This window comes from Hemicordylus capensis, chromosome 4 (genome assembly GCF_027244095.1).
Source record: "Hemicordylus capensis ecotype Gifberg chromosome 4, rHemCap1.1.pri, whole genome shotgun sequence".
In the NCBI taxonomy this organism is placed as follows: domain Eukaryota; kingdom Metazoa; phylum Chordata; class Lepidosauria; order Squamata; family Cordylidae; genus Hemicordylus; species Hemicordylus capensis.
Genome location: NC_069660.1, coordinates 113188550 through 113206977, shown reverse-complemented (window position 1 = coordinate 113206977; position 18428 = coordinate 113188550). Strand labels below are relative to the sequence as shown.

General features: G+C 39.2%; 1 protein-coding gene across 2 annotated transcripts in view; it reads right to left on the bottom strand.

Moving 5' to 3' along the window:
• The window catches only part of PTGFR (prostaglandin F receptor), a 38434-nt gene extending 28552 nt beyond the window's left edge, over positions 1-9882 (bottom strand). The window contains exons 1-3 of one of the 2 annotated variants that reach the window (XM_053242578.1): positions 9516-9550; positions 7242-7334; positions 3088-3932 (exon numbers count right to left, since the gene is read on the bottom strand). In XM_053242578.1, coding sequence (XP_053098553.1) covers positions 3088-3873 — 786 coding nt within the window. In that variant the 5' untranslated portion in view covers positions 3874-3932; positions 7242-7334; positions 9516-9550. Of the gene's footprint in view, positions 1-3087; positions 3933-7241; positions 7335-9515; positions 9551-9616 lie in introns of those variants that run through there. The other variant, XM_053242577.1, reaches the window with a different exon arrangement.
• Positions 9883-18428: the final 8546 nt, after the last annotated feature.

Below are 18428 nucleotides of genomic sequence, written 5' to 3'. Positions count from 1 at the left end.
CTTCCATTTGCAAAAACATTGATAACCAGCAGGTTCTTGGTGAGAAAATACGGTGTTGCCTTGATCTATTGTGGAACAAGTATCTATCTTGAGTTACATACTTTGTGAGGAGAGGAGGTCTGAAAAAGAAAACATGACCACTAGTGGTTAATATAGAGCAGATTTCAGAATCTTCAGTTGTCAAACTCATTTACTTAAAAATGAGTGCCAATTACCCAGAGCAGAAAGAAAAAACTAACCCCAGAATGTTTAACACATCCTTTTTGTATAAAATATATAGACAAGCTAGGTGTTACAGGATGTTATAATGGTCTAAAATTCTTCAGTGGTAGATTGTACTTGTAAAGTACTGAAAGTATTGTGATTAGACCACTAAGTTGCAAAATGAAAAACATGCATTTCCAGAAATATGTACTTATGTATCTGCCTACATATAGCAAAGTTCTTATACTGCTGATATCATATTGTGATATTACACTTGTGAGATAATCAGTACATCCTTCTATAAACAATTCAGTGCTGTCACACTAGTGCAGTAAATCTTAGGCTGGGAAAGGGCTCCAAAGGTATTGAGATTAGAATAAGTATTGCCAACATTTTTCCTGACAAAACTCCTGTCTTTAAAAGCTGCACAAGAAGCAGAAACTTAGCAGGTGAACATTTTTTTAGCCTGAACAATCAGGTATGAGGAAAGTTTAATCTGCTCAGTTTCTGTTTCTCATGCAACTCTAAAACACACAGGGGCCCTTCCAGCAAAAATTATCCTAATTTGAATTAAAACCCTAGATACAAATATAACTATGTTTATGAAATCATCCCGTGTCATTTCCAAGAAAACTTAGGACTATTTGTAGTTCCAGTATATTAACAGAGCATGCTAGCCACCTAATGGTGCAGTGGGGAAATGACTTGACTAGCAAGTCAGAAGTTGCCAGTTCAAATCCCCGCTGGTGTTTCCCAGACTATGAGAAACACCTAAATCAGGCAGCAGTGATATAGGAAGATGCTGAAAGGCATCATCTCATACTGCACGGGAGATGGCAATGGTAACCGCCTCCTGTATTCTACCAAAGACAACCACAGGGCTCTGTGGTCACCAGGAGTCGACACCAACTCGACAGCACACTTTACCTTTAAGAAAGCATGTAGACTGGGGATTGGAGGAAGGTGGGCAACACAGAGATTTCACCCAATCACATAGCACAATTATTTTGGCCTCTATCGATTTCCACCTGTTGGATATTCATTCTAAGCAGAAACCCTGAACAGAGTTGCAAATATAAAGAGGAGATGTGCTATCAAAATGAGAGTCAAACTGCACATTACATTAAACACATAATTTGGCCCTATATGTCTGCATGGTATTGTTGTTATTTTAGTTTATAGTAGCCACATGAGCACCTGATCAGAGTCAAGACCATGACATGTAGAAACAGACCACAATGCTTTCCAAAACTGCTTTGGAAGCAAAGCTTCTATTAGTGCCAATGGAAGTTCCACTCTCAGGTTTAATAGCTTCAGAGATTTTCACTGGATGTATGTTGTGGAGAAATGTTAAACACGCCAACTCCCACTACTGCTATACTTTAACCTCTAATTCACTTATACTATACTTTTAAAATGTATGTACACAGGGCCAAACTACTCTCTAAATGTAACATGTAGGTCAGCTGTGAAAATGGCACTTTCTTCTACAAGGCATTACTGTTACTAAATATGTGAGCCTCCTTTTCTCCTGACAGATTACAAATTAAAGATGCAGTAATTCAACAAGTCGCATGCTGAACATAAATAAAAATCAATATAACCAGAGCAAATCTACGTGATGTGGATATTTATCTAAACAATGGATCTTTTTGGGAAATGTATGATTTTCTTTTTTAAAAATAGCACTAGCTTTATCTAAATTATTTCCACAAAAGCATGATGCTCTAATGTGTGGCATTTTCTTTTCCAGAAAAGAACTTAGCATAAAGGCCATACTAAGGGATGAGGTAAACATGAAAAATAAGCAATGTAATTACAAAAATTAGTGGTTTTTCCCACTAATTTGTAAAACGTCCTCTATGAAAGAAAGAAAGAAAGAAAGAAAGAAAGAAAGAAAGAAAGAAAGAAAGAAAGAAAGAAAGAAAGAATTACTAATGACATTCAATTACTTCTACAATTTAGTCAACTGCACTCTGTAAACTCAAATATTTTATGTTCTGGAAAAGGTTAGGGACTATTATTGTCAACTTTTAACAAGCTAAGTGATTAATAACTTCCACTCCATTTCTGTCTGTGTAACTTGATAAAGGCATCCAATCACTTAAAACAGTGACTGGATGCCTGAAAATACCTCATTTCTCCATTATCTTACCGGGAGCACATCTTGCTTATCCTTTAATAAGTATCATTCATTCATTCATTCATTCATTCGTTCGATTTCTATACTGCCCTTCCAAAAATGGCTCAGGGCAGTTTACACAGACAAATAACAAACAAATAAGATGGATCCCTGTCCCCAAAGGGCTCACAATCTAAAAAGAAACATAAGACAGACACCAGCAACAGTCACTGGAGGTACTGTGCTGGGGGTGGAGAGGGCCAGTTACTCTCCCCCTGCTAAATAAAGAGAATCACCACGGTAAAAGATGCCTCTTTGCCAAGTTAGCAGGGGTATCACTTCCAACCCATGGTTACAGCTATGCTAATTAATAATTTACTTTTAGGACACGTTGTGTGTATTGCATTCTTCACAATCCCATGAGTTATATCATTATAATACCCATTTTAAATTACTAATCATTTTGAAAGATTCAGTCCAGAATCCTCTCAGCCCAGAGGCCATTCAGCCCACTGTTAATTGTCTCCTACTGAATTCAATGAGACCCCAAAGTGCTTAACTTTGGCAGAATAATGAAAACAATGTAGTATCTAAAGACAGTTAGGTCTTGAACCATTTGAATTATGAGAGCTGAAACAATAAAGTCAGTTCTAATATAGCAACTATCAAGTATTGTTGTCCATCAAGCGTTTTTAAAAACATGGCTAAACTCTTCATATAGAGATATGCATTAAGAACTGGCAAATGTATTAAGCTCTTACCAGGAAAGGGCTCCAGCAAATGCAAGAGACACACATTATAGCCAAGAGCTGGATGATCATTTCAAAATGGTGAGATCTCCCTTGTCTGTGTTGACTTTTAAATTTGACTCTTAAAAGTGTAATTCCTGTCACAGCGTTGCACAAGAATGAAATACCAAGGGCCAGTAAACCCAAGCATGAAAAAAGTAAGAGGTAAAATCTGTCTTCCCAGTCTTCAACATGCTCTGTTTTATAGAAGCACCAGGTCCTTGATGCCTGAATTTGATAGGATCTTAACCTAAATATAGGCAGCAAAGCTATGAAGATAGCAAAAAGACATACCAAAGTCAACATCATTTTTACATGTTTAGAAGTCATTTTTGTTGAATGAAATATTGGCTTAGTGACTCCAATGCAGCGTTCAACAGCCATCACACTGCCCAGAAAAAGGGGACATAGTCCAAAGAACACCATACAAATGCCGAAAACACTGCAGAGAACATTTGCCTGATTAAATCGAATCCAGTCCTTGTCAGTTGCATATACAAATACTGCAATGGTTCCAGTGATGAGATGGCCCAGCAGGTCTGTGATAACCAAACCACTAGCAAAAAGCAAAAAAGAAGCTTTTGATTTCTGTCTAAACCTCTGATACGCCTTCATGAGAATGGCTATGGCAAGACTGTTGGATAAAATCCCCACCGTCATGAAGATGACAGAAAAAAACACAGAGATCTTTTTTTCTGTTTGACAGGTTTTGTTGGAAAATAGAATTCCAGCCAACGCCAGTGATTCTGAATTGTTCATTGTTAGAAAGGCAAACTCAGGATTCAAAGTATTTCAGTAGTCAGGAAATCCTCCAGCATCTGTAATACATATTTTTTTAAAGGGAGTTAAAAAAAATTGAAGAAATGATTATTGATTGCAATCATCTAGCATATACAACAAAAATTACAACATTTTTGTGGCAGAATCTTCAGAATTATTTTGGGATATAATGTGGCAGAGCAGCAAACATCTGTGTATGGAAGTAAGTAATGCTACAATCTTAAATACACTTACCTGAATGTAAATCCTACTGAACTCAGTGGTAGTTAAGCCCTGATCAGACCCTATTCAAACAGACTGCGAGGAGAGAAAAAATGAGCCCACTAGTCTGCCCTCCATACATTCTTTGTGTCAGTTACTAAGGTACCTATACATGATCTGTACCTTGTCAAAATGGAAGGTATGTATTGTACATAGGGAGCATAAATGTACTTGGACACATGTATATGCTGCTGAGGAAATGACACAATGAACAAGGGCAGGAAAAGATGAAGAGGGTTCAATAGGCAGAACACATACAAACAAGCATGGGTCAAAATGTACAGCCTTTAAATTAAGTTAAGAAATATGTCAGTAATCAAAGACTTATTTGTGTAATCAACTAAAAGGGCTTCTTTTCCAAAAATGATATTCCAATACCTCTAAAATTGCTCTCAGCTAATTAATTAATACAAATCTCCATGCACTATTCTTCTACAGAGCGACTTGTATGCTTTGAATGATATTACGTTCCCATTCTGCCTTTGCTGTATTCTGTCAAATGTTTGGATAATTTAAATAAAGAATTTTATTTTAAAATACTTAAAAAACTAGCCCTAACCTTATATGTGAATTTTTCAAAGTATCATTGGAATGAGCAATAAGAAAACTAGAAATCAAACACCAGGATCCTATGGAGTGGTTAAATTTTGGTCTATCAATCGTCAAGAAAAAATGACCTATCATTTGGTTTTCTGTGTAACAAACTTGATGGGTGATCAAGGGAGTGTATCAAAAGAGTTCTAATTCTTCATAGTGTTTAATCGCTACCCAGCCTTGGAAATGTGATACCCTTCAGAATTGGGGGGTGGGGCGGATGACAGAGAGGCAGCTAGAATGTGGTTTTTTGTTTTTTTGTTTGTTTGTTTGTTTTGTTTTGGTAGTTTGAATTTGGACACAGTCAGAGGCAGCAAGCTATGAATTTTTAAGCTGCAAATTTAGCTGAAAAGCAAGCTATTAGGGGGACTGCAAAGTGATTGGCACACATGGTTTGGGAATCTGTGACATTGGTTTCACTGCCCGCTTTTATTTAGTTTCACTATTAGTTATTTATATAGTACATAAAATAAATATACAAAGACACTGTGACTCCATTCAGTTATAATAGGTAACCATGGTTTTCCACTACAAGAATTAGTCTATGGGACCAGGACTCACATAACCCTCTATTTGCTTTTGTGGGCAAGAGAAGAGGGAAAGGTTTTACTTTCTTCAGTAAGCCACAATTCTGCAGTATATCCAAACTCAGAGAACTGTAGTTTATTTCAAACCAGAGTTAGCAAAAACAAGACAGAATCAAATCATAGTTCCAGATCCTGGCTTGTTCCCTAGCTTTGGTCAGAAGTAAAAAACAGTTCTCAAAGTTCAGAGGTAACATAGAACGGTAGCTTACATCAAAGCAAAAGTAATAGCTTAGCCTCTCCTCCTTTCACACATGAACGTGGAGAGAACGAGTGTGCAAGCCTGCAGCTCACAGAAGCTCATTGTCATAGTGGGAAAACATGATTTCCTTTTTACATCTAAATTGGACCCATATCTCTTCAGTGCTTGCTTGATCTCTATTATCCAAAGAAAAGTAATGTCTATAACTTTTAAATTTTAATGTGTTTTTATCTATTATGATTTTTATCTTTTTGTGAATTTTGTTTTATATTATGTTTTAATTCTGTACATTGCCTAGAGATTTTGATATTAGGCGGTATATAAATTCAATAAATAAATATAATATTGCTCCTACATTTATTATCAGTCAGGAAAGTGGAGAGTGATTAATAATAATATCATATTTGCAAACATTGTTACCGTGCTTAGATATTCATTATGGCAAAGAGCAAACAAAAATATTTTCAGTGAAGTAAATCACAATGATTTGAAAATATTAAGCAAAAAATGAATGAAAATTTAAAATCATGCATTTTGTGTAATTAGCCCAATACTGCATTCAGCACAGTAAGTTAATATTTTGCAACAGATTTTCACAAACAACTACTTTTGTCCACCAGGAGGCGATTTTGTAGTTTACTCATGGTGTAATCCACAAGTAGAAGAGTCTTTGAGATTTATAGGACTGTCTCTAGATTTAGGCTTTTCACCACATGAACCCACCCTCAAAAAAGTGGATTACAGGTAGTCCCCAACTTACAAACAGGTTGTGTTCTAAAAGTTCATTTGTAAATTGAATGTTCATAAGTTGGAACACATATAGTTCCTATGAGGAATGACTTGTTTGTATGTGCAGGTTTGCGTTCGTAGGATGGGGACTTCATTAATTTAATATATGTTGGAGCTTTGTTTGTAAATGTGGATTGTATGTTGGGTGTTTGTAAGTTGGGAAGCATCTGTACTTGATCCGTAATGTCCATGAAATCCAGTGCTGGTTGTATTGAGTAGGATTTATAGTTCATGTGTTCAACAAGAATGGATATCAGCTGGATAAGAATTATTAAAAATCTCTTTCTGGTGGAGAAAAACAATCATAGCAAAGGTTTTGCTAAATGTGTGCATACTGCTTTTCCAGAGGTGACAGATATTTAGGACATACTGAAAATAGATATCACAATGAAAGGCATTCATAGAGAAATAATGGAAAACTGATAAATCAGCAGAATGTTGTATTCATAGAACAGTTCATGAATAACTTAGGATATCATTTACTTCAGTTGTGTGTATTATCTAATTTGTTGATACTTGGAAGATCTATTTTGTTGTTACTTGGGAGTTCTTGCTATTTGTTTAATTCCCTGGGATGTGAAATATTTACTTACAGTTAGTATTGTAATGTATTATTTACCAATATTTGTTTGTTATGAAAAGTTTTATGCAGTTCTAGTGTTATTGTAGGCCTATCAAGTAACTGTTGTTAAGGGCAAATGGGATTTTATTAATACAGACCGAGGTTATTGAGAAGGCACAAAAGTAATGATAAAACCTTACGAGACTTACAATTCACATAATATGGGGACCAACAACATTTTTGCTGAAGATAGCTGGAAATTCATTGTTCAGACACCTCAACATTTATAAAAACTCTTTCCCATCACCAAAAAAAAATAATAATTATGAATTATACATAGGAGTATATTACACACCTATGTTCTATCACATAAATTCCAGGTGACAAGAGTATTGCAGAGTCTTCCACTTCCCTTCGTCAGGGGCCTTAGAAATGCTACAACATATACCTTTTGCAGGAACATAGGAGAAATTGACAACATCATACTTTACACTTCTAGCAACATAAAATAATGCTCATGTAACATAATAGTAATATTATACTAATAGAATGGAATAAAGTTATTTAAATAAATAAATAGTCATTTTTTTCCCATTTCCAGGTTCAATGCATTTTTCTTTAGTAGGAGAAAACAATGAACCAGCAGAAGATGCACAACATTGCTGAATGAGTTTTCATCATTGCTCCAAATGGGATTCAGTGACCAAGAAAAATCTCTGATGTTGATCTGGTTGATCATATGCACACTCATCCCTTCCTGACTTCTCACTGCACTCTTGCAAAATACAGTTGTATTTTCCAATTTTCTTTAAGCTAGTGATGCTCAAGATAAAATCTTGGCAGAAGTTCTGCCGGCCAATGTGGCAACAACTGGACGCTTGGATATATGAAAACTAAATTAAGAACTTCTGACAATAATGGCTGCAATTCATGTCTCGTAAACTGGCATACAATTAAACCAGTTCAGAGTACTGCTTCAATACGATTAAATGATTCAGATGCAAGTTGTCAATTCAATACTAGGAAAAATTTTGACAGAAGCATAGTTAACAGTTGTTTAGCATCAAGCATGTACTGAAAATAGGAATGACGCAGTTCTCAGCCTAGAAAAAGACAATCTACACGTGATTAACAAGATAGAATTTTTTGCTGCTAACACATTATTGTGGAGTGGGAAAGAAAACATCTAATTTAGGAGAAAGGAAGCAATTAGTCACTTTCTGTGCAAAATAGCTACATTAAAAAAGTAAGTAGCACAAATAAAACCAGGTTGCTCTTTTCTGGAAAGTATCACTAAACATAAATTAGTGTAAATAAAGCATAAATTGTGAACAGCACTGCTTTTTCATTCAGTTTGCAGGTATGAATTCAAAAGCTGTTCCTAGTATAATTTGCAAACAATATTTTTGTTTTGCATCCTACTGTATATACACACATGCACATACGCAAATGTGTTGCAAGGCACCCATTATTTTTAGAGGCAACACTATCCTATCTAACAGATTTCCTTATTTTCAGCAACTAAGGCAGAAATTATGTTCTGTGAAATTCACTGAATTGCACAGAACAGCATGTACTATGAAAGTTGTTAGATCCAGCACCAAGCTGGTATTTCAACAGCCAAATAGGTTTTTAGAAGATATGTTTCCGTCTTAGCCAACGCTGTGAGATCAGAAACAGAAATCTGATGTATTTTGATATTATGATCTAGGACAAGTCCTTTTTTCTGATCTCTTTAAAATAATTATGTCAGTAGCTAATAGAAACTACAATACACCATGAGGAAACAGATTCTGTTAGAAACTCAAGGAACTGAACAGGTGCAGATGGAGACAGTGATCGCAGGAATAATTTAACTGCAGAGAGGACAAAGGAAAAATCAAGGGCAAGGGGAAATTAAGATAGAATGTGTCAGGATACCTAAACATTGGGTTGGGGTGATGAGTGGACAGATATTGCAATCAATTGTTCGTAGGGAAGTAGTATGGCATGGTTTGGAGAGTAGGAAAGATACTTGGAAAGATATAGGGATGAGGTTAACAAATAAAGAATATGGAGATCCACTGGAGACTGCGTTGAAGTGTGTTGCAGTCCTGTGGTTATAGCTGGGGAAGAAGGGAGACAATATTCAGAAGTTATTGTCTTCTGAGACTGAAGGACTGAAGAAGGCTAAGTGATGGGAAAATACGATTCGTCATGGCAAAGAAGCTGAAACTTCAAAATTGTGAAAGGGGAAACATCAGAACAGAGATATCAGATAAGATGTACAATGGAAAAATAGGTGATAAGGGAAAGGGTACAATTCAAGAAGAGAAAACAAAGGCAGTAAAATCTGGAAAAAGGAAGCTGGAATTATTGGAAGAAGATAACTGGGGAGGCGGGGTGGAAATGGGAGGTGATGAGGAGGGAGATCGATGACAGGGGAAACAACACCAACGTGGGACTAAACATGTTCAGGATGCCCCAAGTTAGAGCATTTGACCTGGCAGTTCTTACTCCCCAGCACACTAAGTTAAGCATCATTGCCCGGGATCGAGGTTATCCCGCGATCACCAGAAGACGCGGTCACTAACGCGTGGAGCCTAAGCAAGCGAGACTTTTCACACGCAGCCCTCAGCGGCTCACGCACCGAGGCTCAGCGGCGGCTGCCTCCCTGCCCTTCCCTCCCGAAGAGAAGCTTCTGAGAAGTTTGCCTCAAACTCGGCTGCAAAGCGCGGGAAGCTCATTTACCTCCTTTCCTCCAGTCCAGGCAGCGGCGGCTCGCCTGTCCCGCTCGCCGTCCATGGCAGGCGCCAGCTGTGCAGTGCAGACGGGCGATCCCGCTCGCTGCTTTGCGCGGCGGCTCCCGCCTATCGCACTGGTCAGGAGGAGGAGGAGGAGGAGATTGTCGCTGCTGCTGTCGACCCCAAGGCTCGCCCACAGCCCCGCCCCTTTCAGCAGGGGCGAACGTCACGCTTGTCGCCTGCCCGCGCTGCCTGGAAAAGCAACAGCAAAGACATCTCCTTCTCCTCCTCCTCCTCCTCCTCACGGGAAGGTTCTTGTTGGGGCTGTCCGAAGGCTTAGGGGGGACCCTAAGCCTTCGGACAGCCCCAACAAGAACCTTCCTGTGAGGAGGAGGAGAAGGAGGAGGAGATGTCTTTGCTGTTGCTTTTCCAGGCAGCATCCTCCCTCCGCAGGCTCAGCCAGAGGCCAAAAAGCACACCTGCTGCGGGGAGAGGGAGACATTTCTCCACCACTGAAGTGAAAACAAACAAATCCACTCTGTTCCTCTACAGATTTAACAAGAGAGCGTTTTCAGTCTCAATTGGGTTATATAGCACAGATGTGCTTCCGGTGGAACAGTTTTAAAATCTACAGCCCAGCTAAGAAAATCATTGTTCTCTTGGCCTGGCATTAGCTCTGAGGTTTCCATATAAAAATACTTAGCCCCTGACATCTTCAAAACGCTGTACAAAACAAGACTGTGTTACGTCAGGTCTGAACCCACAGTACTCTTTTTTACTAATGAGAAATTTGTTTTTCCCTTCAGTGTGGTTCCAGTGAAGGAAAGAGACACAGGCTGGGAATCTCTGTCCAGTCCCAGTTATCCTAGAAGAGTCTCACTGAACTCAGCCGAACTATTCCAGAGGATGTGGTTAGCAAGAACAGTAGGAGTCCTTTAAGAAGGCAGGGAGTTGCATTCAGTCAGAGGTGGACCTAGGCAATTTTGGAGCCCAGACCTCAAGACCTTTGAAGGGCCCCCCCTCCCCACACCACCCAGGACAGACTAAAGAGGATTTGGGGGGCCCCGGGGGCTGTGGAGGTATTGAACTTTGGCTCCAAAGTTTGTTAGCCCCTGCTAACTGGGCAAAGAGGCACCTCTTAATGTGGTGATTCTCTTTATTTAGCAGGGGGAGAGTAACTGGCCCTATCCACCCCCAGCACAGTACTTCCAATGACTGTTGCTGGTGTCTATCTTATGTTTATTTTTAGAATGTGAGCCCTTTGGGGACAGGGAGCCATCTTATTTATTTGTTATTTCTCTGTGTAAACCGCCCTGAGCCATTTTTGGAACAGCGGTATAGAAATTGAAATAATAATAATAATAATAATAATAATAATAATAAGGGTAAGAACGCCTCTCCATTCAGTTGGGTCTTCTGTAAATGCCTGGCTTCTATTTGATTTAAGTGGATCCAGTAAAATAAAGGATATTTAGATGCTGTGACGTGTCTATACCTACAAATCATTCAGACAATGGTTTTCCCCTTGACACTCTATGGATGCAAAAGCTGGATTTTGAAGAAGCAAGATAGAAAAAGCATTGAGCCTTTTGAACTTTGGTGCTGGAGGATTTTTGATTTTTGAGGATACCATGGACAACAAGGAAAACAAACAAATGGATCATAGAACAAATCAATCTAGAATTTTCACTCGAGGCACAAATGAACAGGCTCAAACTATCATACTTCAGACACATTATGCGAAGATCCAGCTTCCTTGAGAAGTTCATAATGCTGGGGAAAGTTGAAGGAAAGAGAAGAAGAGGACAACCAGCAGCAAGGTGAATGGACTCAATTACAACAGCAATGAATGAACCACTGAGAGACTTTAAAGGCCAAGCTGATCGTCCTGGAGAGAAGTTATCTATGTGGTCACTAAGAGCTGACGCCAACTTGACAGCACTTAATCAATCAATCAGTAAAATATATCATCTTGCTTTAGCTATGGTTATTATTCATATGTATTCAGAAGATTTCGTCCTATCCCACTTTTTGACCAAAACTCCCAAAGTGGTTTCAGTATTGATAAATTGCAATCGATGCATTAACTTTTCACTTTAAACAAAGCAGCAATAACCATTTGAGCTAAAGCAGGAGCAGGCTTCAGATGTTATAGATAGCACCGCCCACAATTGATTTAGTTGACTATGGCTACTAGTTTCAGTAGGACAATTGTGATTGGAGTCAGTGGACTATGGACCATACTATTTTCTTTTTTAAAAAAGTTTAAAGCAAAGCCTTTTGCACATGCTAAACAGGTGTGTGTGTGTGTAAGAGAGAGAGAGAGAGAGAGAGAGAGAGAGAGAGAGAGAGAGAGAGAGAGAGAGAGAGCAGGAACATTCCTAGACAGCAGACTTTACTGCAGGTTTTCTGCGAGGCTTTACTGAGAGTTTGAAGTTGCCACAAAAAACCAATGCAAAAAGTGGAATTTTTTACCCCGGATATAAATCAGGCTATGATCTAACACATGATGAAAAAAACAAATTGTGTGTTAAGTGCTCCCCAATAGCTCACAGGGACTTTGGGGTAAATTAGGCTGATATGTGAATGCACAACTCTATTCCGGAGGAGATGCAAACTAAAAGCCGAGTGTGAAAGACTTCCGGGGGGTGGGGAGCAATGAGGTCATTCTCATGACCAGCCCTTCCTGAGTAGGGCAGCACTAGCCAGGGTAGGGTTGGTCGTGAGAGCCACTGGGTTCGGTCACAATCCCAGTACTCCTCCACCAAGTAGTCCAGGTTTTGTACCCAGGTCCCAGGCTAAAAGTGAGGCAGGAGGACTGGCAGCCCAGGTTTCCATATAGCTGGGGGAAAGGAGCACCCGGCAGCATGGAACTCTCCGAATGCACCCACCACGCTCCTCAGATGGTATTATCTGATTTGGTTCATCATTTACCACTGTGCTGCAAAAAGCTTCACCTGCTGATTACCATGCACTAGATTGTTATAAAAGGTAGAAGACCGGTGTAGAACTATTTTTTCCCCCTGTTCAGCTGACAACACAATTCTGCATGAGATGGCCACTTTTCTTCTTCCTGTCAGCTCAGTATTTATGGTAAGCAGGTGGTCTAATATGTTTAGTACAAGCAATATATGTACTTTTGTTCAGAACTGCAGATCTTCTCAGTGTAGGTTAACTGGCATAATAGAGAATTAAGCTTTGATGCTACCTAATGAAAAATATTTGCTTAATAAGGAAGGAGCTATATGCTTAAACACATCATTGGCTCATTTAAAAATCCATTTTTAAAATGAAGGACAGGGCTGTAACTGAAAATGAGGCTAAATACTATGTAAAGACAACCTCATGAAACAAAATCACTATCAAGCTTCTGTCTACTAGATTTTGTTTATTCTGCAGATTATTGTAAAATGTTGGGCTTCAGCCCAAATGCTGTGTGGCTTTAACCTCTAAATAATTCATACAACTATGTTATAATGCAATTAGACCTTTTGCATCAGACTTTCTAACAGTACTCAGAAGACACACACATACGCAGACACACACAGTTTCAAGAAACTTGGAATTAATGCAACTAATGCAAAACAGTTCTGATTTATAAAAAACAAAACAGCAAAAATAAGGTGCACTTTCCACCCCTAAAGAATCAGAAACACCGGGAAGAATAAATAAATCATTACTATTAACTAATCTCAAGGCAGGCAAGGGGGGGAGTAGAAGTCTTCAAACTATACACTAAGAATGCTAAAGCAATAGGAGAATGAAGATACAGATGGCTTAATTTCATCTGCAATTTTATGTAATTAATTATTTGGAGAGGAAAATTTATTTTTACATACTATTAGACACAGGGTAGGTGTTTGAACAGCTGCCTGCATTTTAGTTCAGCAGTAAATTAGCATTACCCTTTAATTCAATGCAACTATCTAATTTTTTTTTGTTTGAACCTGTTATGTATTGCAAGCAAAAAAACAATGTGGAAAGACTATTTGAAAAGTTCTCCTGTTTAAAGAGAAATTTGGGTTATAACGCTGGGTGTGCTGCTTTGCGAGAATCATTCCACATTTTTTGTTTGTTCTCCACCTTTACAGACACTACCCATCCTTTTATACACACACATTAATGTTATTATTTTTCTTAGGACAGTCATATCATATCAACAGTCTAAGCTACATGTGACTTTTGTGGCACATTCTTGGCCCAATATGGCTGGGCATATATTTATTATCAGTCCTAAATTCATCACATATATCCAAATAGCTCTCTCATAATCCTTCCTCTCCCTTTGTAAGTCCTTCACCCCATTTTGGGACACCTAATTATAAAATCTTATGTTCAATACCTTTACTTCATGAGCTGAAGCTCACATATGACTGCCTCTGGCTGTCTTGGTACAGCCTGGTTAGGGAGCCAGATAGAGAGATCCCACAAGCTGAGTCACAATTTACATAGATGAATAATCTCTACCACCAAGAGTTCAGAACAAATTATGGCAATTTAGCATATTTTATGAGGGTTTTTTTTAAAAAAAAATTATTTAAGAATATACAAAATGAATAACAAATATTAATGGTACAATGTGTTAATTTTTAAATTGCCATAGAAGTGTCTTGCTTTTGCCACAAACTGATATGGAAAGTATACACATTATGCTTTATAATAGGGCTGTACAAGGCGAAAAATGTCAAATCCAATCTGACCTGATTAAAAAAATGCTGGGAGGGCCAAATGCCCCTACACCCAACCAATGAGTCTGATTTATTAGACCTAACATTTTTCTGGCATTTTGTTCTACCCTTCCCCTCTCCCCCCTACTGCCTTCTCCCCATCCCCATCCTGCCTTCCCCCATATTTCCTCTACCTTCCCCTGACACTCCCTCTCTCCCAGCCCTTAACTGCACATGAGGACAGCAGCATGATGTCCTCTTCTAGAACTCAGAGCCGGGCGCCAGGCCACTTTCTCCTTGCTTCTTTTTTAAAAGGCACTTTTTTTTTCAACTTAAAGTTGTTAGGACCCCAACCAGTTCAGTGAATAGTGGGAATCATAGTTCTTTTAATGCATGCAGGCACTGCATCCATTAAAAGGTATCAAACTCCCATAATCCCCAGACACAATCGCCTAATTCCCATTGTCCCCACACCCCAGTCTCAAGGAAGACACAGCTGCAATTGGCTTGGATAAAAAGGACCACCACTTTATTAATGTGATACAATCAGTGAACTGTGCAAAGCAGATACCACCCTCCCACAGTGCCGGCCTAACTGAGGCCGGGTTAGAACATTGCTCTCCTTGCCTGTGCCCAAAATGGGAGACATACACTGACTCAGGATAGAAGCTTCATCCCTTTCATTATCAACCCCAAAGAGTCAAGTTAACTTCTAGGGCATCACACAGACACCCCAAGCCACTCAACCTTTAAGGTGCATGAAGCCCTGAAGCAGGTTTCCTGGCAACTCAAAGTCCCTGAGCTGCAAAGCCTCTAAGGACCAATTGACCAATCCACCCTTTTAACTGACCAAGGGTGCTCACCGATCTCAAATCCTTACACACCTCCATCCAGCCTGCATTGTACCTGCCCAGCTGTGACCTAACTAACTAAAACTAGGAAATGCAGGATGGAATAGGCAAAAAGATCCCAACACAACCAATAAGCTGAGGGCCAAAAATCCCTACTTGGCCTCCAAAAGGACAACCAACCAACACCCATTCTGTGCCTAGGGAAGGGAGGAAGGGAAACCAGCCAAAATAGAAAGAAAGAGGAGGCGAGGGAGCCGCCTGAGCAGCATGTGGTCCCTGCCCTCCGACAAGCCTCAGCCAATCGGGGCGCTCCCTGGGACTGTGCTGAGGGGATGGGACAAGGACCCATTCCCCAGCACAAGGATGTAGGATAGGAACATTACGGCTGGGAATTATAGGAGTAATAATCCAACAACATCCGGGGACCCAAGCTTGGGAACCCATTTTCTAGCAGATAAATTGATTCTTTGCATTCCACTTCCATGATTTTATTATGCTTTGTACTACTGATAGTCACCGTACACAGCAATGATATCCACCATTTGTCAAGTACAAGGAATACAAATGCTTTTTTAAAAAAAATGTAACATGGAGATCTGGGTTAGATTGAAAAATTGATTATTTCTAAAGCTTGCTTTACTTATTTAGGACTGAATTCAACAAATCTATTAAGCACCAACACACACATACACACACAAACACACACACTTAAGACAAAAATGTTGTCAAACTTACAAAGAAAACAAATGGAAGAAAGCATGAGAGAGTGTTTTCAAAGCTTTGATTAAAAATACACAGGACACAATCCAGCCAAAGTTAAGCATATTGAGTCCCATTCAGTTCAGTGGAAGAGTTAGGCTTATGCTTAAATCTCCCACGTTGGAATAAATGGAGCTTTAAAAGTGCGTAAGTTTGTCTAAACAATACCCTTTTTCAGCATGCAAATTGTTTTGAACTTACCATACATTGTTTAGTAAATACTCACCATACATTGTATAGTTAATACAGTAAAGTAGGTAGCCATTTATGGTATTGTTGGGTGACTACTGAGCAACCTCAGGTTTTTTTGATAGCTTCATCCTGAAGCTGACTGCTTTCTAGGGGTGTGCATTTTGGAATTTTCTTGTTTCGATTTGTATCCGAATCGAAACATCCCCGTTTTGTTTTGCACCCAAATTTTTTTAATCCGAATCAGCCCTGTTTTGTTTTGTAGCCAAATTTTCTGAATCTGAATCTGAATTGATTTGGATTTTTAGAAAGGGTCCCAGGGCAAAAGGAGTGGGTGGTGGTGGTAGTCTCCAATGGGTGGAAGCTACCACCCAAATTTCAAAGGAATTAGGCAAAGGGCTGGGTTTTTTTGTGAATTTTTTTAAAGTTTACACATCTTTAAGAATTTTCCCATAGGGAGTAATGGGGATTCCAGCAAATGTATCACTTCAAATCAAGGGGAAAGGGATGACCCAGAGCAGAGTGTGGTGGGTGGTAGTGCCCAATGGGGGCAAGGAAACTTCCAGAATTATTTCAAAGGAATTGGGCAAAGGGCTGATCTTTTGTGATTTGTTGAAGTTTACGTCTTTAAGATTTCTCCCATGGGGAATAATGGAGGTTTCAGCAGCCCCATAATTCCACTTGGAGTGAGGGGTTGTGTAGTGCACATAAGGTGCCAACCACCCCCACACCCACAAGCCTGTGGGATACTGGGTTTTGTTGTTTCTGAGGTGTTCATTGTAGATTCTCTGGTAGCATGTGAGATTTTGAGTGAAAAACAAGAATCCACTCTCATATGCTACCAGAGAATCTACACTCAGAACACCACAGAAACAGCAGAACCCAGCACCCCATGGGTTAGCAACCCTTCCCCTGGCCAATGTGGGGTCAGTAAAGAGTGGCAAGAAGCAAAAGAGCCAATGGGGAACAAGGAGGGAATTGTCAGCAGGTCAGCCCATGATTTAGGTCACTGATCAGAAGGCTGGAAGGGTGGGAAATTCAAAGAGATGTCAAACACAAAATGGAGACTGACTCAGAGATCACCACAAAATGGAGGTCCGAAACAACAAAATGTTTTGTAGCCGAAACAGGGACGTTTTGTTTTGTATACAAAACTTTTGGATCTGGAAAATGGTTTGTTTTGTCTACAAAACACCCGAAACAGGCTTTTTTGGGTACAAAACGTTTTGTATCCGAAACGTTTCGCACATCCCTACTGCTTTCATTAGTGCCTAGTGGATTGACTCTGTTGTATCTGGAAAGACTGGGCAATTGGCTATAATTTTGACAGTTACAAATCAATATTCTATGAACAACTCCAGGGTGTTGTGTTAATTACTCTCTATATCTGTGACATGCAAGGCTATTGCTGTATTTGACAGGGACAGAGCAAAGCCAGGATCACACATAAATACGCCCAGACGATTTATGCACACCTTGCTCTTTTTTGGCCTATAGGACAAATAGAGATTGGTTCTAAAAATGTACTGGTTGTAATTAAAAGCTAGAGAGGCTGTCACATAACCCAATCTATTTCAATCAGAATAAGTTTTAAAGGGCAGCATGGACAGATAGAAAATGAGAGCTGAACCTACCTTCTGATCATTTTTTCTTGCATCAAACTCCGTTTTGAACATCATTTTCCCCCAGTGGTAATTAATTGTGGCCTGAGTCCACTTTAGTGGAATTTGGTGGCAGATCCAATTCTGCACATGGGTCTCTCACTGTCATAACTAGTTTGGCCCTAATGCAGGAAGTTGGTGGTGTGTAATGAAATGACAGCTGTCCTGCTGAATGTTTACTTCTACTTTTTATTGTCAGTTGGTTGGCAAATATTGTATCTTAATCAAATATTGGCTTCACACCTCTAGCTGGTCTGACGATTCCCAATAATTCATGCACATTGCAATTCCTAAATCACTTCCTTTTTCAGCAAAGTTTCGTATTTATAATTCCATCTTATGAAAGTTAAAATTTATATAAATTATTGAGATTAAGACATTATTGCCCCTCAAACAGTATTTAACACAGCTGTGCAGAAATCTATTGATCTACTTCAACAGACCCATTGTAAACTTGGTTCTTAGAAATCCATACCAGGGCTATTGCCAGATCCCCTCATCTCTCAATGCCATGCCCACCAAATCAAATCAAAACAAATAACTTTATTACAGTCCCTTACCAGCTGTATCACAAAACACTAGCCATCATAAGAACTCTGCAAAGATAGTCATGTCCACCAGCACAAGAGCTAAGTACTGGCTCAGCAGCATTGATTATGGTTGCTATCCCAATGCTGAACATAGGGATGTGC